General features: G+C 41.0%; 1 protein-coding gene across 9 annotated transcripts in view; it reads right to left on the bottom strand.

Annotated features, from left to right (window-relative positions):
- Positions 1–26,376, bottom strand: part of LOC134359482 (protocadherin Fat 4-like) — a 164,068-nt gene that overhangs the window by 30,417 nt on the left and 107,275 nt on the right. For all 9 annotated transcript variants that reach the window (XM_063072794.1, XM_063072796.1, XM_063072800.1 and 6 more), the window contains 11 exons: positions 22,329–22,514; positions 21,992–22,080; positions 20,965–21,087; positions 16,764–16,879; positions 13,767–13,912; positions 12,656–12,841; positions 11,488–11,579; positions 7,690–7,803; positions 6,235–6,347; positions 4,811–4,956; positions 2,745–2,925 (listed from right to left, as the gene is read on the bottom strand). In XM_063072794.1, the coding sequence (XP_062928864.1) occupies positions 2,745–2,925; positions 4,811–4,956; positions 6,235–6,347; positions 7,690–7,803; positions 11,488–11,579; positions 12,656–12,841; positions 13,767–13,912; positions 16,764–16,879; positions 20,965–21,087; positions 21,992–22,080; positions 22,329–22,514 (1,492 nt within the window). The remainder of the gene's footprint in view (positions 1–2,744; positions 2,926–4,810; positions 4,957–6,234; positions 6,348–7,689; positions 7,804–11,487; positions 11,580–12,655; positions 12,842–13,766; positions 13,913–16,763; positions 16,880–20,964; positions 21,088–21,991; positions 22,081–22,328; positions 22,515–26,376) is intronic.

The following is a 26,376-nucleotide window of genomic DNA, read 5'->3' on the forward strand; positions in this document are numbered from 1 at the left end:
TCGCTGCCTATGGTTCCTATGTTTAAATATTTGGGGTTATGGCTGGAAGTGAGACTGGTTTAGAGTTTTGGAGGATAACTTCTTGTGGTGTATGGCTGGGTATGAGTGAGGAAACTCTAGGTTTGAGCGATTGACAGTTTATCGTGCTTTAATGTGCTCATGTCTGGACTATGGCTGTATGATTTACGGGAAGGCAGCTCGTTCAGTTTTATATGAACTGGATGTCCTACAGGCCAGTGTATTTCAAATCTATAGTGGAATATTCCAGACCACATCAAGAGATGTATGGGGGGATGAACTAGGCAAGATGCTTCTCGTCCTGGGGAGAAAAAAATTGAGCCTTGCACAATGGACTTCAGTAGTAGGGTGGGGGACGTCCCATTTGATGTATTCAATTTTAATGGATTGTTGGGAATATATTAGCAGAGTTGATAAATGTTTTGAGCGGATAATTAGGGAACATGTGCAGGAGTATGGTCTTGGGGATTTACAGATTAGTGTAACAGTAGCCTGGTCAGGAATTCCACCTTGGAAATTTCCAGATGTGGGAATAGATGTGATGTTACCGGGAGATAGACAGGGTCCTGTGGGTAGTGACAGGGTGTCTAGTCATTTACAGCAGCAGTATTTTTGCTTTTTGCCCATCTTCACAGATGGTTCTAAAAATTCATTTAGTAATTGAAAAGACTCTGGGATATTTATCCCCTGTTTTAATGTGGTTTAATAAGATTAAGGCTAACAGATGTGTTGAACATCAGAAATTATGGCTGTTATCATTAGTTTGCAATGGGTCGAACAAGTTGAGCCAAATAGAGTTGTGATCTGCTCAGATTCTGCCTCGGAACTGCAGAGTTTGGAATCAAAGCGTTCAAGGAGACCCGACCTGTTGATGGAAGAGTGCTATAATTTATATATTGTGCAGAGTGCGGGAATAGTAGTACAATTTTGTTGGGTACCTGCACATGTGGGTGTATCGGGTAATGATGTTATAGCAAAACAGGCTCTTACCAATTCAGAGGTAGATATTATAGTCAATATGGGAAAGCATGAAGCCAAATCTTGTATTAGGTTGGCTGGGATTAGAAATGGCAGAAATTGTGGGACAGGAGTGGGACAGGGAGGTGGTATTGCAATTTGATTCCATCAGTTCAGGGGAGGTGCCTTTTGGGAAGGGATAGGAATGAAGATGTGTGGTTGGAGAGACTGAGGTTTGGACATATGGGATTGCACTCCACTTTTTGCACTTGTTGGTAAACATTGGAATGGATGGTGTGACTTTTGTAAGGTTGCAGAGATGGTGGGACATGTGATCATGGTGTGCTACAGATATTCGTTAGAACGTAGCAGCAATTATTGGGTAGACCCAAGTGCCTCGGATGCAGGATTTTGTGGCACCTGAGGCAGGGATGGTTAAGTCACGTAGGGCCCTGGTGAAGTTTTAAATTAAGACATGTTTGGTGGATGGGTTCTGATCCCCATCAAGGCTCCTTTCCTACTCCATTACAGTAGGTGGTGGTAAAGCACTTCCCTGATAGGTGTGAGCCACCATTAGCACAAAAGAAGAAGCTGTTGAAATAGTCAGGCAGAGCTTGCTGTCCTGAGGTAAACTTAATAACACTGCAGCTAAAGGAATAAAGATTTGTTGTTAAGTCTCACGAACTGGTTCAGGGTTATAACTGGAACAAACTCCAGAAGGACCAAACCTTAAGCAAGCCTGGGCTCAGAGGAATTTGAAACAGGGCAAGCGGTGAATTGTTGAACATTCAGCAATTTACTTCACTCTTTGGAAACACAACTTTCTCAAAGTGTAGATGTTCAAATAAATGACTTGAACAAGGCTGATGAAAATTATTCAGAAGGTAATTTAAAATTACTTTTCACTGCTAACTGTACAAGAAAAGGATGTGTTATCTGAGGCATAGTTTGCTTCTGTGAATTTTAGGGAACAATAAAAAAATAATATGCATAAAACACCAGGCATATTTCAAAATATCAGCTAATTAGGATGTACAAATTGCAATTGTGAGTAATTTTCTGAAGTTACTGTTCTTGTATTGGATAGATGGCCTTAGCCCGCACTTGAGATGAAAATGAGTGTTACTGAAGTGAAAACCAGGGGAGTGTTGAATGTTGGAGAAAAGAAACTCACTTTGAAAAGATATAAAAATATAGAACTATCAAGACCATATAGATGTCACAATATAAAGCATTGTAAACTTCCTGCTTTGTCTCCTGAATTACTAGCATCTTTGAAATTGAAATCTGACTCTGCCACTTTTTCATTGTGATCAAACAAACTTTTTAATGGGCAATAATCTCGCAAAATCTTTGATCCAGCAAAATGAACATGTTCTGACTTGAAACAAATGGTAAATCACAGGGATAGGTGAACTGAAATGGTTCAGTACTAGTGGCAGGCTTGGATGTTAAATGTCACAAAAGAAGAGGAAATAATGTTTTTTAATTATCATGAAGTGGCGATAAGAAAACAAAACTATTAATCAGTAGTATTACTAATATCTTCCAAACCTAGTCAATCCGGATGTCATGATCCTCAATGAAGAACAGGGCATCTCACCCTGTGGGTGGTCTAAATATCACGGTTGACAGCTTGTGCATTTTCCTCAACCCAAAGCAGTATCCTCTATCTTTAATTCCACAATAGATACTTTAAGACTTACTGCTACTGAGATTCCAAACTCCTGGTTCTAGTTAGGTTTATGTTATCTTTAATGGATACTTACTTGTAAAGGTACCGGGAGCACTGGGGAGGGTTATCATTTATGTCCGCAATATGGATAGTAAGCGTTGAGGTGGAGGAATGCACTTGGTCTGTATCATAAGCTCTTATTTCCAGAATTGAAGTGGTAAGTGTGTTGATATCATCATAATCCAACAAGGAGGCTATTTTGATCTCACCAGTATCTGTAAAATGTGAAGATATTATTGAGGATCTCCGTTGTAATATCAAAAGATCTTCTGAATAGATTTGAGCCCTAATCTAGCAAAATAGAAGCATCACCTGAGCACACAAAGTAATTAATGGTATTGTCATTCGCTGCTTGGAACAAGTAATGATAAAATATTTTCAGGATTTGTCTCTTGCAAAGTGGACAACACAGACTTTGCATCATGTTAAAACAGGAGATAAATATGCCCATAATCAGTTGAGGTAATTAATCAGCCATGCTTTATGTCTATAATCTAGCTACCACTAACATACATATATCTTCATAGACTTTGCATCTCACCATGTATAGCAGCACAACTGTGCAGCCAATGGAACCCAAGCTCAGTCCTAACCTTGTGTCCTGTCTGTGTGGAGTTCGTACACCCTCCCTGTGACTGCATATGGGATGTTTCCTATGGGTTTTCTGGTTTCCTCACACATCTCAAAGATGTGCAGGTCACTGTAAATTACCCATAGTGCATGATAGAATCTAGAGCATGTTGATGAAAATGTGTGGAAATTAAAAATGGGATTTATATAAGATTAATGTAAATGGGTGTTTGATGGTCGGTACAAATTCATTGGGATGAAGAGCCTGTTTCCGTGTGCGTTTCAGTGGTGCTCTGTCATTCTAAACAAAAAGTCTCAAACTCTGCACTTAGAATTTAAAACATTACAGCACTGATGTTATACCAATCGATGCCAGTTTCTAGTAAATGTCCTCTTCCTGCATATTACCCATTTCCTTCATATCCGTTTCTTAAAATCTCTTAAACTCCACTAAACTGCCTACTTCTTCAACTACTCTAGTAACCCATTCCAGACAGTTCCCACTCTCTTCATTTGAAGAAAAAACTTGCCCCTCACATTGCTTTTAAATATCCCCACTCTAACATTCTCCAGTATCCTCTGGTATCTATCCTGGTGCAAAAAATTTAACTCTAATCTATCAATGCTTCTCAGAATTTAAAAAATCTCTTTTGGTCTTCTCTGAGCCTCTTGTCTTCTAGAGGGACTCACATGTTTGTCCAAACTTCCCTTTATTGCTTCTGCCCTCTAATCTAGGTGGCATCCTGGCAGACCTCTTCTGCACCCTCTCCAAACCCTTGAAATCTATCCAAGTGAGAGTGAGAGTTCGGCACGGACTAGAAGGGCCGAGATGGTCTGTTTCCGTGCTGTAATTGTTATATGGTTATAAGAATGGGGTGACTAGAACTGTAAGTGGTACTCCAAGTGTCAGCTGACTACATAGCTGTAGCATGTCCTCCCTACTCTTATACTCCCCTACCAATGGGGGAAAACATGCCATATCCCTTCATGTTAATTGCTTTCATAGCTACTTTCAGTGAACTATGGACTCACTCGGACCCCAACATTCCTCCCTACTTCAATGATAATAAAGGGCCTGCCATTAATTATATGCTTTCTCCTTTTATTTGTCTTCTGAAAATGCATCGCTTCACATTTGTCCAGATTAAACTCCCGCCAATTCTCTGTCCATATCTGTAACTGATCTATATCCCTCTATATTCATCAATATATCCTCAACTCCACCAATATCGGATTCATCTGCAATCTTGCTAATCCACCCAGAAGGGTCTTAGACTGAAAGGTCCAATGTTAATTCACCCTCCATAGAAGCTGCTTGACTTGCTGTGAAAAAGGCAACATTAGTTGTTTGTCATCCTTTGTTTGCATTTTTCATTAATTCTACTTTATTTCTCTGTTCTACTGTGAATGCCTGCAAGAAGATGGATTGCTAGTTAGTATATGGTGACATATACGTACTATGATAATGAATTTATTTTAACTTTGAGAACTTCCTAATACTGTGTGTGAGGTGTATGGGTTTGATCTTACCTTCTTCAATCAGGAAGCCAGTGTGAGTCTTCACAAATTCATAATAAATGACATCATCAACATCCTCATCAGTGGCATTAACTTTAATTAAGAATGTTCCCCAAGGCAGATTCTCATCAATAGTCAGTGAGTTTGGTGATATCGGCCTTGAAAGACAAAGGATGCAGCTTAATTGTTCTATGCATATACTGTAGTTACATGGTTAAACCTTAAGTTTTAATCTTGCAGCAAATGCCATATAGCATGTGACAAGCCCTGCAGTGTGTCCAACCTTGGGCTCTTGTATGAAATGCAATATTCATGCCAGTCATGGACATGATATGTGGCATGACCGTATAAGGAAGAATTGAAATAGTTGATATAATAACTCAGGCCTTTTTTGGAACCGGATCTATCATAAATTCTGAGAATTTCAAACCATTAAAATCTTAAAAATAATCACAATCAAAAATAATTAAACACTTAAAATAACTGAAAGGTTTGTTCCTTTGGATATTCATAAAACTACATTGGAAAGATTTAAATATATTATAAACTAATGAAATTCCAAGTCTTTAAAAATTACGAAATCCTTAACTAAGCAACTTGGAACTGTTCCAGTCCACTTATCTCAGTGGGAATAAATACCTCAAATGTCCTTGAAATTAAATGCCAGTCAGGGAGTTGTTCAATTGGCTCAACAGTTTGCTTTCTCGCTGATCTCCACAGTGAGTCTAGTGTTGGGGTACAAGCTACGGCTGATCAATCTCTGTCAGCCTGTGTACCCTACCACATATAGCGAAGCCAACGTTGCTGTCAATACTGTATTAAAGATGCTAGCTCACAGGTACAGGCAATAGGCAATGGAGGGTTCTGCCCGAGCATTGACTATGCCCAGGTGATTCCAGCGAGGAAGCATACATTGTCCTCTGGTTCTCTGGTGCTGCAAGGGCTGGAGTGCATCCTGAATAAAGATAGCAATGTTTTATTTTGGTGGTTTAATTTGATGTATGTATATGTGTTTGATTGATTGAGATTGTGTAAATATACCCTCTTAGCGGAAAACAAACTGTAATTTTGACCCTATTATGTTGCAAAAGCCAGGCCACTGGAATGTGTCTTTGTCTGTGAGGTGTTCTTCACTGTTTGTCTTGATCTGCCTACCTGTGTGTCTATTTGGACATACATTTCTGTCTCAGTCTTAACTGGGACAAGGGCCTGAATATTCAAAGCAACAAACAACTCAGAGGGTGCAGCAACATCTGTGGAGGGTGTAACAATTGTTGATGATTCAGGTCATGGCCCACTGTGTCCTTCCATCAGATTGTTCACTGCTCCAGATTCCAGCATCTGGGTCTCATGAACATTCAGGCATGTTGAAATTAAGAGCTCGGAACTGCAGTTACACATCCATTTGTTTAAAAGGTAAAATCAAAATTGCTCACATGAATTGTGGTGATTCATCATTAACGTTTTCCAGATTAATAGTAATGGAGCCAGTGCAGGACTTGGGGCTGCTCTTTCCAGCTTCAGCCACCACTATTTTCATCTGAAACCTCTGTTGTGAAAGGAAATGCAAAATGATTCATCGATAGAGGCACATTACCGGAAAATCAGAGTATAACTACCAGAAGTAGTAACTGTAATAGAAACTAGGCAGCAAAACTTGCAGTCTTACGGGGCATTTAATGCTGTAAGAGTTCCCAGTCTCTTCTCAGGAGAGTGTGACAGATGCTGAGGCATCGCCTTTTGAAGATGTCTCTGATAGTGAGGAGGACAATGCCCATGCTGGAACGGGCTGAGTGGCTTAGAACCATAGAACACCACAGCACAGAAAACAGGCCATTCGGCCCTTCTAGTCTGTGCCATAACATTATTCCGCTAGTCCTATTGACCTGCACCCAGTCCATAATCCTCCAGACCTCTCCCATCCATGTATCTATCCAATTTATTCTTAAAAGTTAAGAGTGAGCCCGCATTTACCACGTCAGATGGCAGCTCGTTCCACACTCCCACCAGTCTCTGAGTGAAGAAATTCTCCCTAATGCTCCCCCTAAACCTTTCCCCTTTCATCCTAAAGCCATGTCCTCTCGTATTTATCTCTGCTAACCTAAGTGGAAAGAGCCTATTCACATTTACTCTGTCTATACCCCTCATAATTTTGTAAACATCTATCAAATCTTCCGTCATTCTTCTAAGCTGCAAGGAATAAAGTCCTAACCTGTTCAATCTTTCCCTGTAAATCAACTCCTGAAGACCCGGCAACATCCTAGTAAATCTTCTCTGCACTCTTTCAATCTTACTGATATCCTTCCTATAGTTAGGTGACCAGAACTGTACACAATACTCCAAATTTGGCCTCACCAATGTCTTACACAGCCTCCGCATAACACCCCAACTCCTATACTGAATACTTTGATTTATGACGTCAGGATGCCAAAAGCCTTCTTTACAACCCTGTCTACCTGTGATGCCACTTTCAGGGAATTATGTATCTGAACTCCCAGATCTCTTTGTTCCTCCGCACTCCTCAGTGCCCTACCATTTACTTGTTTCTATTAACCATCTTGTTAAACCCTGCTTCACTCTGAGTGGCCAGTGTTATGTGGGAATCCCAGCTGGGGCAGAACTTCTGCTTCAGTAACATGTTTGTGCTCAGGGCACCTTCTGACGCAGAAGACTTGGAACAAATTCCCGGGCAGCAACTACCTAATGGAGTTCAGAGACTGGGTTTTCCACAATGTTTCATTGTGCCGAACATACAAATGTTGCACTATGTTTCTAGACCGATAGCAACAACTCCTGCTGAAGCAAGGTTCAACCAATTTTACCAGGAAGTAAACTGTTAAATCCCACAGGATGTTTGCAAGCCAGTAAAAAGTTAAATTCTCATCAATTACCTTTATGCCTGCTTCATAATCTAAAGGTGAAATGGAAGTTCTTGAAAGGAGTCCAGTGCTGGAATCGAGGATGAAGTATTGTGTAGTTCCTGGGGTTTCTTTTGTTATAGAGTACTGGGATAGGAAATTAGAATATCAATAGTCTACAAACACACAAAGCCAAATCCCAAGTAACTTCCACAGAATTCAACAAAATTGCAATAATTTTTAAAGGTAAAAAATGATATACTTGTATTTCACGTGTATTTGTATTTATTTAAAATCTTTAATTAAAATCATAGAATGTAAAACATAGAACTTAGAGCATTACCACACGGTACAAGCCCTTCACCCCATGATACCTGCCAACCTTTTAACCTACTCTAAGATCAATCTAACCCTTCCCTCCCATATGTCCTTCCACTTTTCTATCAGACATGCACCTATCTACAAGAGTCTTAAATGCACTTAATGTATTTGCCTTTACCACCTCCCCTGCAGGGCATTCCACACACCCACCACTCTCTGTGTAAAAAACTTATCCCTGAGATCCCCTTATACTTTCCTCCAATCATCCTAAATTATGCCCCTTGTATTAGCTATTTCTGCCCTGGGAAAATATCTCTGGCTGTTCACTCAATCTATGCTTCTTATCATCTTATACAACTCTATCATGTCACCCCTCATCCTCCTTCACTCCAAAGCCCCAGCTCACTCAACCGATCTTCATAAGATGTGCTCTCTAATCCAGATAACATCCTGGTAAATCTCCCCTGCACCATCTCCAAAGCTTCCATATGCTTCCTGGAATGAGTCTAACCATGGTTTGATAGAGTTGTAACATGACCTCTTCGCCCTGAACCCAATCTCTCCCCTAATGAAGGCCAACACACTATACGCCTTCTAAACAACCCTATCCACTTGAGCAGCACCCTTGAGGGATCTACAAACATGGACCCCAAAATCCCTCTGTTTCTCCATCTTTTTATTTCTTAGGTGGTCCCTTAGGATCAAGGATTAGTTGGTTCCATCCTAATTCTGTGGGTTCTGAGACTGTTATATGAGAGGAATGTGAGACCATCAGACACGTGGGGCAGGACATTGTCAGTGGTGTAGGCAGTGTGGGAGTAGGTAGGGTTCTTTACACAGAAATTGGGTTTCTGTGTAATCCTGTTGCATGAGCTCCAGGTCCTAAATGCTATCCACAAATAATGCTGCTGAATTTTTAGTTCTATGGGCTAGGGATTCCTATGAGTTGGTAGGCATGCTACATCTTTTCAAGAAGATTTTGACAATATCTTGTTAATTTTTGAAGAGGGGACAGACCATTCAGAACAAGGTGTCAGAACATCTAAGGGCTATGGAAACTTCACCTACTAATTTCCCAGGGCTGGTATCACAATGTTATCCATGACTGAAAAACAGGTGGTGAGTGCGTGGAATGGGCTGCTGGCGACAGTGGTGGAGGCGGATATGATAGGGTCTTTTAAGAGACCCTGGACAGGTACATGGAGCTCAGAAAAATAGAGGGCTATGGATAACCCTAGGTAACTTCTAAGGTAAGGACATGTTCAGCACAGCTTTGTGGGCTGAAGGGACTGTATTGCGCTGTAGGTTTTCTATGTTTCTATATTCATAGATTTCAATATATTACTGGATGTACTGAAAGGAACAATGGTATTCAAAGTGAGAAATAAACTCTGACATGAAAGTGCCAAAATCTTCTTCCTCATAGTGTAAGCTTACCGCTGGGGTAAAATGGATTACTTCTTTCCAAGAAAAAAAAGCCCACTGATGAAATTGCACCTATGGTTTTCAGAATGTGCCACTAATGGTAAATAGATAAACTGGTTTATTATTGTCCCAAGATAGAGTGGAAAAACTTGCCTTGCATTCTGACCATACAGATCAATTCATTACAGCAGTGTATTGAGGTAAAACAATGATGGAATGCGGATTGAAGAAATCCAGTGCAGGCACACAATAGGGAGCAAGGCCATAACAAGTTAGATTAGGAGATCAGAAGTCAAATTTATCAAACTAGGGAACCATTCAACTATCTTATAACAGTAAAAGCTGTCCTTGAGTCTGGTGGATTGAGTTTTCAGGCCGCCTCATCGTCCATAAGACTGCGCCGTTGACCTCTTGCCTGGCACATCTCCCCCAAGAAGGAAGAGAGAATCTCTGGTCTTTGATTATGAGGCAATGAGGACTGTAGACAAGATCAATGGAGGTCCCTCCCCTTTCTCGATCTCTTTGTCTCTATCTCTGGAGATAGCTTATCAACCGATGTCTATTACAAGCCCACAGAATCTCACAGCTACTTGCACTATACCTCCTCCCACCCTGTTACTTGTAAAACTGCCATTCCCTTCCCTCAATTCCTCCATCACTGCCGCATCTGCTCTCAGGATAAGGCTTTTCATTCAAGAACAAAGGAGATGTCCTCCTTTCTCAAAGAAAGGGGCTTCCCTTCCTCATCATCAACGCTGCCCTCAACCGCATCTCTTCCATTTCAAGCACGTCTGCTCTCATCCCATCCTCCTGCCACCATACCAGGGATAGAGTTACTCTTGTCCTCACCTACCACCCCACCAGCCTTTGCATCAGCACATAATTCTCCACAACTTTCGCCATCTCCAAAGGGATCCCACCAACAAGTACATCTTTCCCTCCCCCCCTTTCTGTTTTCCACAGGAATCTCTCCCTACATGATTCCTTTGTCCATTTGTCCCTCCCTTCCCACTGAACTTCATCTTGGCACTTACCTTGTGAAGCAGAACAAGTGCTAAACCTGCCCCTACACCTCCTCCCTCATCACCATTCAGTGTAATCACTACCCCAAACAGTCCTTCCAGGTGAGGCAACGCTTCACCTGTGAGTCTGTTGGGATCATATACTCTGTCCAGTGCTCCCGGCATGGCCTCCTGTATATCGATGGGAACTAATGTGGATTGGGAGACCGCTTCGCCAAACACTTACACACCATCTGCCAGAAAAAGCGGGATTTCCCAGTGGCCACCCATTTTAATTCCACTTCCCATTCCCTTTCCAATACATCTGTCCAAGGCCTCCTCCACTATTGTGATGAGGTCACACTCAGGTTGGAGGAACTACACCTTATATTGTGTCCGGGTAGCCTCCAACCTAATGGAGGCTCGAACTTCCGATAATGCTTGGCTGTGACATCTATGTGGTTGGACCAGGTCACTCATAGGAGTTTAAAGCTCTCAACCTTCTCGACCTCAGCACTGTTGATGTAAATGGGATCAAGTGCAGCCCCGCCTCCTTCCTGAAAACAGTGACCAATGCTTTTGTTTGGTTATGGATTGAAATAAAATAATTAAACTGGTGGTGAAACTGGTTGACACACTCAAAGCTTAATGTGTGTACTATTTTAACATACTAATTAGTAGAGTTAAGTAACTAAGTTATGGTTCATTACATTTGTTGGAGATGCCATTGAAATTCAGTTCAATTTTTAAGAAGCAACGTACTTGCTTCAAATCTGCAGTGCTGGAAAACATAACGCTGTGCTTCATCAAGACAGAATCGATGAACACAAAGTCAAAAGAAAAGGCATCAAGATAGTATAAAGATTGCTCAAAAACATATATTTAAGGAGAGGTGAAAGAGAAAGGGATGGACAAATCTTGGGTAGGTAAACTAAATTTAGAAAACAGATCAACCTGATGAAAAATTTGTAAGTGCAGTCTTGGAAATACTTACTTATGAATTAATTATAAAGGAACATAATGTGAAACACCATTGCCATTTCTTAACAAATCAAAGTAAAGAATGTGATCTGCATTTGCTTACTGTGACAGAATCGTTGACATCTGGGTCAGCAGCAAGGATCTGATAAACTGATCCAGAAGTTGGAAAGTTTTCAGGAATACTCAGTGAAACACCTGGTTAGAAGAAAGAACATCGGGTAATTTGTATCTGGAAACCTATTTAACAAAACACTGCCTTGTTCTGCTTTCATTAGACTGCATCTACTTAAGAGGGGTAACTTGGCATGTAACATTAGAGAATTTTCCATTAAAGCGAATAGCGTTTATAATCATTAAAGTTAATGCATATAACACTCTGAGTATAGTATTGCCTGCAGGTGAAATGGTATTCAAAATTCTGGTCTCTCCATCATTTTTCTCAAATAACATATAATTAGCTATTTATTTGTTTTATTTAAAGAAGTACTGGAATCCTTAAAGGTGTACTCTAAACACAAGGCAACAAATCTCTTTTCTGGTTATGTTGGTAATTTTATTCCAAAAAAATGTACAAACGTTAAGTTTCTTCTTGTACTTTTTGGTATCAGCTGTTGAAGCTGTTCAGTCTGTTGTGTAACAAAATCAACATACTTCAATTATCAATTTGAAGAGGACAAGACAGTAGATTCGCTCAGTTTATGCCATATAATGGAGTGAATGGGGAATAATTTTGTTTGTTTACAATATAACTCAGCAGTGTGGTCAACAAAATGCTCAGGCAGGGGAAATACCTGATTGTCACCAATGGTTGAATGGCTGTAGAGTTATCAGTATGTGTTGCTGTTCAGTAAAATCATTACGAAATTTAAGGCCTGCTTATGATCAGAAACTTCTGAACATGCACTTGCTGTTGATTTTAAGCACAAAACATAACAACAAAATCAGCTGACTTTCAGATCATTAATAGATTTTATGGAAAACTGAGGCCTGAACACTGGTCTCATTCCAATTGGACCATCATGTTACACAAAAATAAAGAGAGGCCCAAGAGACTGCAGATGTTGGAATCGAGAAAGAAAACAAAAACAGGCTGCTAGAAGAGCTCAGCGAGTTATGTAGCGTCTGTGGAGGCAAATGGATGGTCGATGTTTTTGGGTGAGACCCTGCATCAGTTCATACGCTATCATAGATACTGCTTGACTCACTGAACTCCACCAGCAACTTGTTTTTGTTACATAAAAATAATTGTGAGTGTGATTTTAGATAAATACCTGCACCAACAGTGAATGCAGGGTCACAGTTGGGTGCTTCATCAATATTAACCACAGAGACTGTCAGGGTGTACGTGGATGAGTGCGTCCGATTATTGTCGAACGCTCTGATGGATAAAAAGTGGACTTGTGCAACATCAGGGCTGTCATAATCCAGCCGGCTCTGTAGAATAATATCGCCAGAATCTGAGAAAAAAAAAGAAACAGTTGAAAATAAAGACAATAATTGTGTCACCTTTAAGATGAAGCAACATGGAACGTTAATGATGGAGTGAACACCACGTCATGGCAATTAGTCCTGAAATTTTGACACAGTATTCTCAGCATCTCTAACAGTGGTGCAAAATTAGTTACAATTAGTAACATTAAAACAGAACCAACAGAAACTTACCGAAAATTAATTCATTTAGTTTTGTTAATACCAACTGGTGTTATTTCTGTTGACTCATGGGCCTTCATTACTATTTACTGTTGAGAATATTGTACTCTAAGGCATATCATTACGGTGAAATTTGCTATTTCCAGCTTTCTTCTGTACTGTATATTCTTTCTGCTAACTCCTGAGTGGAAAGCCGTGCCTGAATAATGAAAACTACGTATTGCCTACATCTTATGATGGGATTCCCTAATCCCAGATGTCACAAGCAAACTTAATGAACTGGATTACAACATGCACAGTTTAATTTTTCTTGCATGCCCCTATAGTAAGCCAGAAGTTTGTAAAGAGCTCTCTGTGAGTGACTGAGCTTTACTGTTTAAAAAAAATGGCTTTTTTCAGCAGGGTGAGGATCATCAGCACTGCTTCACTGCCTTGATCATCTCTTTGTAGCATTCGAGTAGTCTGTAGTCTGTATCCAGTAGACTGTGTCCAAATACTTGCATAGTGACAGAGCTGTCTGGGTGCATGCATATTAGGTTGGGTTTTTGCAGCAGTGGCAACATACCGGAGTGAGCATACTCCCAACACCAATGACACTTTGTATCCCTTGCATCATGTTGGTCCCAGGCTGCTGAAATGTAATTCTATTGATTTGTGGAGAAACCATAATCCAGCAGGTGTTGTTATGCTTTCCTGTATGATTGTGCAAACTGCAAGATTAGATAGACTCACCATTGTCCAATGAGAACAAAGGCTGATTATCAATGAACTCAAACAAGATATTATCATTCTCATCCAAGTCAGAAGCTTCCACCTTCCCAATTAGAGTTCCAAGAAGTACTTCCTCTTGTGCTTGAATTGTATGCAAGGGGATAGGTCTGTAAAAGAATAAGGTTCCAATTACTGCCGTAATAAAAAGTAAATAGTATGGCAGCACGGTAGTGCAGTAGTTAGTTAATTCTCTGGTTTCCTCCCACAGTCCGAAGACATCTGGTTTAGCGGGTTTGTTGATCCCATGGGTGGAATCGGACGGGAAGTGCCCGGTACTGTACTGTAGCTCTAAATAAGAAATAAACCAAAACTTGTTCACAAAGTACCAGACTCCAGGTGTTTTTCCATTTCTGCTGGTTCTTTAATCCGTTACGGGGTACGTAACAAAAGCAAACAACCTTCATCTGATGCATTGGTAATATTCTGATTTCTGCATATTATATATTTGGGAATTGGACTGATTATTTTGTGATCCTGCAAAACAGCTTGCTAATTAAAACAGCTGGTCCTGATGAAGGGTCTCGGCCTGAAACGTCGACTGTACCTCTTCCTAGAGATGCTGCCTGGCCTGCTGCGTTCACCAGCAACTTTGATGTGTGTTGCTAATTAATCTATTTCTTTAGGCGGATCAAATGCAAGGTTATCTGATGTATCCAGACATCCCACCCTGCAAAAACTCATTTCAGGGAGGTAGCACCATCAATTTGTTGGAGACTCCCGGAACTTCCGGGTGAGGTGGGATGTTTGCAATAGAGTAGCTGCTTAACAGCTAGCCAGCTAGTTTAAATAATGTTAGCTATGTTAATAAATGAATGACACCTGTTAACCTGTTAAACTCACCTCAACATGTCTTCTATATCAGGGGTCCCCAACCTTTTTTGTACTGCGGACCGGTTTAATATTGACAATAATCTTGTGGACCGGCCGATCCGGCGGGGGGGGGGGGGTAGGGTTGTCAACGGACAAGAGTAGCAGTCAAATATGTTGAGCTTACCCCGAAATAGACTACAATAACCATGAAGCCTTGCGTGGGCACCAGTGCGCATGCGTGACTAGCGAATGAGTGTATGTGCCGATTTTTCTCTACAAATTGTTTTTCTCTTCAGGAGGGGAGGTTAATCATGACTGGAATATAGGTGATAAGGTGCTAATACACTCGATTTCGTTTCTAAAAGGGTTTATCTAAAGAATTTAACATTAAACACACAGCGCATATTTTCCTCGCATGAATATAGTGATAAGTCAATTATCAGGGGAGGACAGAGGAGCTTAAAGTAAGTGTTGATGGGATGCAGCGATGCTTGAAGAGGGTTCCTTATGTCCAGTCTATTTCGCAATTTAGTTTTCGTTGCATTCATTGCAGAGATATGTTGGAAATGGAAGCAACGTTTTCAGTGCTTTCGTGGCTATCTCAGGATATTTAGCCTTGACTTTGATCCAGAATGCCGGCAGAGATGTTATGTCAAACATACTTTTCAGCCCGTGGTCATTTACAAGCTCGAGGAGTTGATCTCCTTCCCGCGCTGACATGGATGACGCGTGGGTAATGACCTCGCGTGCGTTCAAGCTCAACAGTGGGCGTGACAGGGAATGAGGAAAGGTGCAGCTGACTCATATCGCCAAATCGTATCGTTTCCTCACGGCCCGGTAGCTCCTGCTTTGCGGCCCGGTACTGGTCCACGGCCCGGTGGTTGGGGACCGCTGTTCTATATTTTAACCCACCATTGGCAATAGAAAAGTCACTGTTGCAAACAGTGCAGCGAGCAACACTGTCATTATTTTTGACCCCTATTAGGCAGGGGTACACTTTAGGGTAGTCTGGGGTGACATACCTTTTATATTTTCTTTTTTTGGAACACTCTCCCATATTGTGCTCTGACTCGCTCTCTCTCTCTCTCGTGGTCGCTCTCGTGCTCTTACTTTCTCTCTTGCTCTCTCTCGCGCGCGCTCTCTCTCGTGGTTGCTCTCGCGCTTTCTCTTTTGCTTTCTCTCTCGCGCTCTCTTGCTCGCTCACTCTCAAAAAATTGATTTCCGTGATATTGTATATAATTTGCGGGCATTAGGGAGCCACTATTAATATGCGGGAGACTCCCGGAACTTCCAGGAGAGGCGGGATGTTTGTGTATCCTTGGGCAAAAGCTATAGGAGAAATGATGGGCTAGTTACTAATTTAGCTTCACACATCCTACAACCTAACTCCAGGATTATTCAAAATAAGAAACTTGAAAACCAACCAATGCAGCGCCTAACAATTTTTAAGTTTAATGAGGGAGTAAACAGTGATGGTAGCTGCCACTCTGGGGCCTGCTGTATAAAGAGCCTCCTGACTCCATGTGGAAAATTACATGCCCAGGAATTCCAGTCACCAAAGTTCATACACTGGACAAGTGCACAGATTCCTCTAACATGAAGTTTGGTGGTGGGCTTATCACTATAAAATTGAATAGCTACTAAAAGGATGTTGTACTGTTTTCTAAGGCCTGGGACTGAGACAACAATGGAAGTAGCCAAGGGAAGACCAGCAATCAGAGGTTCCTGTACATGCGATGTTGCAGTTTCCTCTAATATTCACCCAGTTCCCTTTTGAATTTTCCACCCTCCCTGCAGGCAGTGAATTCTACATTTTATTAATCTGAACATGTTAAAAGGATCTTTTTCACACATTTTTCTTCTAGTTTTTACTGTGTTCCCTGCCTTGATCCATCCAATGACTTATAACAGCTTCCCTCTATTTACCGTATCTAAACCAGTCACAATCTTGTTCACCTCCAGCACTTAATAACTCAACTGATGATTTAGCCTTACCCCACCCCGCCACCACCCAACCACTAGCTAGAACATTGGCTAAAATCACACCACCTTCTGCAGATTTACATGTCATGTTACTGTAAGCATTACAACCATTCTTAGTAATCATGTGGGATAGTCTGTGTACTCGAATGTGAAAACTTTACTTACGTAAATACAGGTTCTTCATCATTTAAGTCATTTACAATGATGGTCAAAGTTCCCTTGCAAGAATGCTGTGGAGCTGGGTTTCCTTTGTCATTTATCTCAATCTTTAGTGTGAAAAACTGTACAAGGAAATAATGAATCAATTAATACAGCAGGATTTATTAACATCTAGCCTATCAATGGGACAGCGACCAAATTTACCTGAAATCAGTGCTGCGTTTTAGCGGGGGGAAGGAGAATGATTAATTTCTGCCACTTGTGTTTAGCATTAACTGCCTGACATCTACTACCCGTGCTGATGATGTATCGTTTAAGTTAAAGAGCTGCAGGGAAGCTGGAAGGTCTAATCTGGCTGTGTAGTAGTGTCTGAGACTACATTCAATGGACCTTTTATGAACATTGAAATTCCACCAATGGGCCAAAGACAAGAAGTGGAATTAAACCAAATTTAAAGCAGCCTTGTTTGGTGTTTAGAGAATAGCACTGCTGATGGGAACTTGCCCTCTTGTCTTGTATGATGTCAAGTGCCAGGAATTTCCCTCAGTCTTCCAGTAGACCATAGAATAAAGAGGTTCACTCCTGTCCAAATCTTGCCACTTCCACAAAATAATTATTATATTTCATATAATTGAAATTCCATTACAGATACAAGAATGATGATGGAATCCATTCTTTAAAGCTCCTTCACACAATTTTGCCTGAAAATCTATCTTGCCAAGTGGATTTTCTGTTCATGTACAGAGATTCCCTTTGGAAATCACACACAATATTCTGTGCATTATTACTCAACAATCCCCCTCCCCCCCACCACCACCACCAGCATTACTGATAAAAGGGAAAGAGGTTGGCACACATTGGTCAGTGGGTAGGAGCCATTATGTTTATTGCAACAAAGCTTTGCAGAGCCTACTCCTTCAACCACCAGAAACTGGTGACTTTCCCAGTAAGCTACTTAGAGGACAGTAGCATCACTCTATTTATTTATTTATTGAGATACAATGTGAAATGGGCCCTTCTTGCCCTTTGATTCACGCTGCACTGCAATCCCCTGATTTAATTCTAGCCTAATCATGGGACAATTTACAATGACCAATTAACCTATCAACTGACATGTCTTTGGACTGTGGGAGGAAACCAGAGCACCTGGAGGAAACCCCTGCAATCACGGGGAGAATGTACACACTCCGTACAGACAGCAGCAGCAGTTGAACCTGGGCTGCTTGTACTGTAAAGCATTGTGCTAACCAGTATGCTACTGTGCTGCATTCGAAAGGCAAGTCGCAGAATAAGTTGCAGAAAAATCTCTCATGTTTGCTCTCACAGTCTAGAAATAAAATTCATCGATTCTGGAAAAGCTGAAATTACTTTGAAATTCAAAATTGATCCCAATGAGAGGAGCATAATTTAATTGGGTGGCAATTCTGTAGGGTGTGGCTTCTTCAATATTTCTACATTAGGACCTGAGAACAAAGCTTCACTGGTTCTTGAAACCCATTGACAATGACAGGGTTTTCCTGTCCTGCTCCTGGTGATGTATTACAGTTTCCTTAAATTAATTCCCCTAATTTTACTCTGAAACAATTTGCCCTAATAATATGATCTACCTAATTGAGATCTGAACCGCTTGCAACTCTGATTGCTGGAGATTACTTTAGGGTTGCGTTTTATATTTCAGAACTCTACCTGAATGGAAGCCTGCAGAGCCCATGGGTTGGCAGGAACAGGATTAGAAATCGCTTGACTAATAAAATTAAGGATGTTAAAGAAATAAATTTTAGATAAGAAAACTCTGGTATCAGGCAAAGGTGTCTGTGTTTGGGCAACACTGACTCAACCGATCGACACGTACACACACGCACTTCTTTATTCCTAGTTGCTTCACTAGCTGACAGAACACTTCCCTCTAATCCATTATTCTTCCTCATTACTCATCCACAAGTAATTTTTTTATGCTGGGCTGAGACTGCTTTCCAGTCGTTGGTCCCTCTCCCTCAATTCCTCTCTTGATCCAAGCAATTGTGTAGGAGCCACATATCTGTTCTCCATCTGTGTTGTATTCTTTGTTACGCGTGTATTATGTTTATTATGGTAACTAGGCACATGAGGGGAGTTGTGGTAAAAGCAAAGAGAACAAGTTACGTTTTCATACTTTGTTCATTACATTTTGTAGTATCTGAGGGCCGGCAGATGTCATATCTTTTATTGACCGCTCAATAACACTCAATTACATTTAGCTTGCACTCCGGTATGCTTAAGTTCCAACGCTTCTACTAGTTATTCATAAAAATCCATGACCTTTGGAGCAATCATATTGGAGAGGGGACGTGCACAGAGCCACAGCATAGCTGAGTCAGGTGGATAGAACCCTCAGGACAGATTTGACTTCAAACTGACAATCCACCCAAAATATGGTGATCACCCATAGCTTAGGGACGGTTGGTATGGGGATACAAAGCTCACCACCTTCCCATGATCAGTGCTTCTGCCTTGTCCACATCTGTGCACAGCAACAAGGAAGCTGGAATCCAGCTGTGAATCTGAATAGTACTGAATGATACATTTTACCTTTGACCCCTCAGATCCAGAATGGCCCTATGCATCTAATGTTTCTCTTTTTCCTTTTCAAGGTGGCTGGGGTTCTGCAAAGACCCTGAGCTACACAAACTTCATTTCTTTGCGGCAGTGGGACCCACTTCCAGGGGCTCACGACCATCTGTTTTCCAATATCCCAAGGACATGGCCTAGAAAACAAGCGCGCTTTCAGGGTTCTGAGGCCTTGCGGCCCTGGGGATGAGCCAATTCTATGTGGGTGCCATTGCAGGAGAAAGCAGAACACTGGGAACAGTGGATCAGCTGTTGGGGACTCTGTACTCCGCCAATTGCGTGCTCTCTCTCATTGGTGGGGTACAGTCTGTTGCTGATTCTCAATCCAGAGAACTGGGGGAAAAGACTGGCGTGGCAGATTTTTACATCGTACTCAGCGAGTTGTTTGTCTTTGTGGGTCTCCCCTTTCGCTGTAAAGCGGGGGACACCACTCTGTCCCTTTACTGGGGGAGAGAGAGCCTGTGGCATGTTGAATTGTCAGGTGAATGATTAGTTTTTGTTGTACATGGTCTTGTGTTGATCATGGTCTTTCTTGGGGATTTTGCTATTGCTTGCTTGTTCAGTGTTGCTTTATTTTGCTGAAGTGAGTGGGGCAGGGTTGTTGCTTTGCTGATGCTTGTGTGTAGAAGGGGTGGGGGGATTTGGCATTCTAATGTTTTTACTGTCACATCCTTTGGGGCACTCTTCTGTTTCCTTGGATGCCTGCAAAGTCTAAGAATTTCAGGTTGTATATTGTATACATTCTCTGATATTAAATGGAACTATTGAACTGTGGAACTTGAACGGGTCTCTGGACACAACTAAAAGTAATGCGGAGACACTAAAATGCAGATACTGGAATTCGGAACAAAACACACGACGCCGGAGGAACTCAGCAGGTCAGGCGAGCATTTATGGAGGGAAACGGACAGGCAATGTTGCTGTTCAAAAGCCTTCAACTGGATTGGATAACAGCTGCCAGACTTCTACAAGAAAGGTTTCAACCCAAAACGTCAGTTGTCCATTTCCCTCCATAGACGCTGCCTGATTTGTTGAGCTCTTGCCCCTTCTTGTGTCTTGATAACTAAAAATAAGTTCTGGTGAGTTCTTTTTGTTTTCATTGTATTTTAAACTAAATTAAATGTAGCTTGGTGTTTTGGAATATTAACTGAAAGCACTGAAGCTGCCATCAACAGCTCAAGTTGCGATTGGCACTTGTGGCCTGAGTAATGAAAGCCCCCAGTATATTCTTGAAAGTTGTTTTTAAAGTAAATGCAGCTTTCCAAGAAAATATTAATTCAGTACTCTCTTTATTATGCAGGATAATGTTAATACCTCTTTCAGTCGATAGAAGAAATACAATATACTCTTCTTCCAAAAGTCATATGAAATGAACAATTGAATTAAGTATTTAAATAAAAAGATTGTGACTCTTGATTTCAGGATAAAATTGTAAAAGTAAAAAGATCAGTTCAGTTCATTGTAATGTGAAAAAGTAGGTGTCTATCAGATATTTCAGGATAACTGCTTTGATTTAATCATCAGTAAATTAAAAAGAAGCTCTGCATACAAGAATAAAAGCATCAGTTATTAGTGTCTTGTTAATATTCTTTTGACTTACATGATATGTGTGGTCGTAGTCTAGAATCGTTGTTGAGTTTCTATACACGATTCCTGTGTCAGCATCAATGCTGAACTGATTACCTCCCATGACTGGACTAGATTCCTGGGACACAATGCTGAACTAATACAAATATGAATTCTTGTTAGTTGATTTCAGTATAAATATTGTTGCTGGCATTTAATTCCAATGGTGCTACATGATATATAGAGTAGGTTAAATCCTGGACCTAACTTTGATTGCATGGTGAAAAGTTGTACGGCTAGGTTTGATTGGAAACTTTGATCATTAATTAAGATTAGTGATAGAATTTGAGCCTGTAGGATTAAAGCTGTCATGCTAACACTGGGAGTAGGAGGTTATAAACAAGTGAAAACTGATTTAGTTGGTGGTAGATGGAGATCAATGTAGGAGAGTGTGTTGTAATCTGCCAAGAATGCAAGAATGGCAAATATGAGTATTTTCTTGAGGGGAAATGAGAAGTAGTGAAGGAGTTTTGTTGTTGAAGTGTACAGATCATATTCGCTTGTGAACAATAGTGCAATATTCAGGAAAACTAATGGAATACATATGAGTGGAAGTCTTACTTCAGTTTTGGTCAGTCATTATGTGATCACTGAGCTTGGTGTGAGTTGTTCATGCTCGGAAAGAATGCGTTCCACTTCAAGGGACCAAGTGCAAATTTCCAGAAAAGATGTCAAAGCTTAAAGGGTTAAATAATAAAAAATGGGCTGTATGAATGTCACTTGAGTTTTAGGAGATGATCCTTTAAGGAAGATCTATTTCCAGGCTTTAAATTGAATAGGATAAATAGAGAAAATTAATACCTACTGTTGGGGAAATTCAGAACCAGGGACACAATCTCAAAGGTTCTTCTCGCACAACGATAGTTAACCATCAAATTTTATTCAAATCTTTTTGAAAGGCAAGGAGCACAATATCATTGGTGCATGTCTAAAAATTGTCCATTATCAATATTTACTGTTGATATAATAACAATATAGCTCAGAGGCAGGGCAGGACTTACTGTCAGTGAATCCCCTTCATCAGGGTCTGTAGCAGTAACCTGGTAGATTGTTTTCAGATTTGGGTAATTCTCATCAATGTTCATTGTGGCTGCAAAATATAAAAGCAATCATTTTTAAAACATTGTATGCAAAGATTTTATACTGTACTTTATAGTTTATAGTTTAGATGAGACTAAATGGATATCATCTCCTCCCTTCCCATCTCTCCCAAGTGAAACAAACCTCCCCTTCCTCATTCTCATTTATAGCTGACTTTACAAGATGAACAAAAATAAGATCGCGCAGAAAGTGAGATGTTCTTGGTGTGCGAATGTAAGGGACAAATGTTAAACTTGCCATTTCCTTCTGCCAGCTGCGGTGAAGTGCACACTGGTGGTTCATTGACAGGCTGAAGCACAATGGTCAGGCTGACTGTGGCCGTGTTCAACGCTTTATCTGTGACAAACACTTGCAGTGAATGGTATTTTATTGTCGTGCTGTTATCGTAGTCCAACACATTTATTGCAGTCATTATCCCTGTAACTGTAAAGATAGGTACACTTCAATAATTTATTGTTTTAACCTGTTGTAATCAATTAATATTTTAATTCTCAAGATGCATGAAAATGAGACTCGAAGAGAATACAAAAGCAATGAATCACAAATCATCACAGTGTTGCGAGTCAATATTGCAGATTCTTGCATTATTAACAAAGCCTTCTGTTCTAACAAATGGATTTAGAGAAGTAGAAAAGTAATTAAATAATGTTATACATTTTAAAAAAAGATTTTTTTATGCATGACATGACCTTTGATATCCTTAATGTTTCTTGCATTCAGTTTGATCAGAATCAGGTTTAATATCATTGGAGTAAGTTGTGAAATTTATAATTTTGTAGCTGCTGTACATTATAATAATAATACAAACTATAAATTACTATAAACTATAAATAATATAAACTATAAACTACATATTTATTTTTCTTTTTTATATATAAAAAAGAAAAATAAATGTGTAGCATAAAATCGAGGAAAAAATACTGAGGTAGTGTTCATAGGTTCATTGCTCATTCAGAGATCTGATGGCAAGAGGGGAAGAAGCTGCTCCTGATACACTGAGTGTGTGTCTTCAGGCTCCTGTCCCTCCTCCTTGATGGTAGCAATGAGAAGAGGGCATGAGAAAAGGGTGATGGGTTCCTTTATGATGGATGCCATCTTTCTGAGACATCGCTTTTTGAAGGTGTCCTGGATGCTGGGAGATGAGTGTCCAGCTAGGCCAAAGCTAATAGCTTTGTGAAGCTTTTTCTGATCCTGTGTGGTGGCCCCTCTGTATCAGACAGTGATGCAACCAGTTAGAATGCTCTCCCCAATACATCTATAGAAACTTGCTGGTGTCTTTGGTGATATACCAGTTCTCCTCAAACTCCTAATGAAATGTAGCTGCTGTCTTCTTTGTAATTGCATCAATATTTTGGGCCCAGAATAATTCCTCAGAGATATTGACACCCAGGAACTGCTCACCCTTTCCACTTCTGATCCCTTGATGAGGACTGGTGTGTGTTCCCTTGACTTCCCCTTCCTGAAGTCCACAATCAATTCCTTGGTCTTACCAGCATTGAGTGCAAGGCTGTTGCTGTGACACCACTCAACCAGCTGATCTATCTCACCCCTCTATACTCCCTGTCATCATCTGAAATTCTGCCAATAACAGGTGTGTTGTCAGAAAATTTATAGATGGCATTTCACTTGTGCCTAGCCACACAATCATAGGTGTAGCGAGAGTAGAGTAGTGGGCTAAGCACGCATCCTTGAGGTGAGTCAGTGTTGATTGCAGTCTCCTGGTGAGGAAGTCAAGGGTCCAGTTGCAGGCCCTGGTTTTGGAACTTGTTGATTAGAACTTAGAGTAATGATTGTGTTGAATGCTGAGCTGTAGTCAATAAACAGTAGTCTGCCGTAGGTGTTGCTGTAGGCCGGGTGATCCAAGGCCGAGTGGAGAGTCATTGAGACTGCATCCACTGTACACCTATTGTGGCAATAGGCAAATTGCAGTGGGTCCAGCTCCTTGCTTTGGCAGGAGTTGATTCTAGCCATGACTAAACTCTCAAAGCACTTCACCACAGCAGATGTGAGTGTCACTGGGCAACAGTCATTGAGGCAGCTCACCCTGCTCTTCTTGGGCACTGGTATGATCGTCGTCTTATTGAAGCAGGTGGGAACCTCCGACTGCAACAGTGAGAGACTGAAGGTGTCCTAGAACACTCCCTCCAGTTGGTTGGCACAGGTTTTCAGAGCCCCACTAGGTGCACCATCAAGGCCTGACGCCTTGCGAGAGTTCACCCCCTTGAAAGATATCCTGACGTCAGCCTCCAAGGCAGAGATCTCAGGGTCACCAGATGCTGCAGGGATTCAAATAGGTGTGGCTCTATTCTTGGTGATCTGAGATAGCCATCTGCTTCAAACAGGCTTCAGTTATACAGGTGCACAAGAAGAACGTGGTGACCTGCCTCATTAACTATCATCCAGTAGTCCATGGTGATGAAGTGTTCTGAGAGGTTAGTGATGAAACAGTTCAACTCCTGCCAGAGAAGCAACTAGTACCTGCTTCAATTTGACTTCTGGAGCGACAGGTTCACAGCAGATGCCAACCCTGAAACATCTAGATAGAAACGGTGCATACATCAGGATGTCCTTTATCGACCACAGCTCAGCATTCAATGCTATTATCGCCTGAAAACTAGTCAATAAGTTCCTGGACCTTGGCCTCAATACCTCCTTATGCAATTGGATCCTTGATTTCTTCACTTGCAGATGTCAGTCATTTCAGAGTGGCAACATCTCCCCCAAGATCTCCATCAGCACAGGTGTACCACAAGGCTGTGTGCTTATCCCCCTGCTCTACTCGCTTTACACTCATGACTGTGTTGTTAAGCACATCTCCAATGCCATTTTCAAATTTGCTAATTTCACCACTGTCATAGGCCAAACCAAAGATGGTGATGGAACAGTATATAGGAGGATAGATGTGTTGTGGAGAGTAAATTGACTGGTTGCATCACAGCCTGGTATGGAAACACAAATATCCTCAAATGAAAATTCCTACAAAAATTAGTGGTCTGGCCTAGTCCATCACGGGTAAACCCCTCCCTACCATTGAGCACATCTACATGAAATGCTGTCACAAGAAAGCAGCATCCATCATCAGGGAACCTCATCACCCAGGACATGATCTTTTCTTGCTGCTCTCATACAGGACACCAGGTTCAGGAAAGGTTATTATCCCTCAACTATCAGACTCTTGAACTAAATGGGATAACCTCACTCAACTTCACTTGCCCCATCATTGAATTTTCCTACGACCTATGGACTCACTTTCAAGGACTCTTCATCTGATGTTCTTGATATTTATTGCTTATTTATTATTATTATTATTTCTTTCCTTTTGTATTTGCACAGTTTGTTGTCTTTTAAACACTGGTTGAACGCCCAAGTTAGTGCAATCTGTCATTGGTTCTGTTATGGTTATAATTCTATGGCTTTACTGAGTATGCCCACAAGAAAATGAATATCATGGTTGTATATAGATCATAAATGTACTTTGATAATAAATTTACTTTTAACTTTTTCCTTTCAAAGTGTACATAAAAGGCATTGAGCTCATCTTGGAGTGAAACATCACAGCCTTTCATAAAGTTAGGTTTCGCTTTGTATGAAATAATGGCCTGCAAACCCTGCCTGAGCTGACGTGCATCCAATTCCGTCTCCAACCTCAATCGGAATTTTTTTCATACTTAAAATAGCCTTCTGTAGGTCATACCTGAACTTCTTGTATATTTCTGCATTACCAGTCTTGATATCCAAAGATCTAGCCCTCAGCAAACTATGACAGTCCAGGTTCATCCACAGCTTTTGGTTTGGGTATATCTGTTATATTCCTGAAGGCACACACTCATCCACACAGGTCTTAATGAACTCAGTGACAACTGTGGCATATTCATTCAGACTCGAAAATGGATCCCAGTATACTGTCCAATCCACCAACCCAAAGCAGTCCTGTAAGTGCTCTTCTGCCTTCCTTGACTATATCTTTTTAGTACTTCCTATTGATGCTGCAAGTCTTTAGTCTCTGCCTCTATGCTGGAAATAGAAGCATAACCAGATGATACACACAAAATGCTGGTGGAACGCAGCAGGCCAGGCAGCATCTATAGGAAGAAGTACAGTCGACGTTTCGGGCCGAGACCCTTCCTCCTGAAACGTTGACTGTGCTTCGTCCTATAGATGCTGCCTGGTCTGCTGCATTCCACCAGCATTTTGTGTGTGTTACTTGAATTTCCAGCATCTGCAGATTTCCTCATGTTTGCATAACCAGATGAGTTGACTTGCCAAAGTATGGCAGTGGGATGGC

This window comes from Mobula hypostoma, chromosome 20, assembly GCF_963921235.1.
Source record: "Mobula hypostoma chromosome 20, sMobHyp1.1, whole genome shotgun sequence".
In the NCBI taxonomy this organism is placed as follows: domain Eukaryota; kingdom Metazoa; phylum Chordata; class Chondrichthyes; order Myliobatiformes; family Myliobatidae; genus Mobula; species Mobula hypostoma.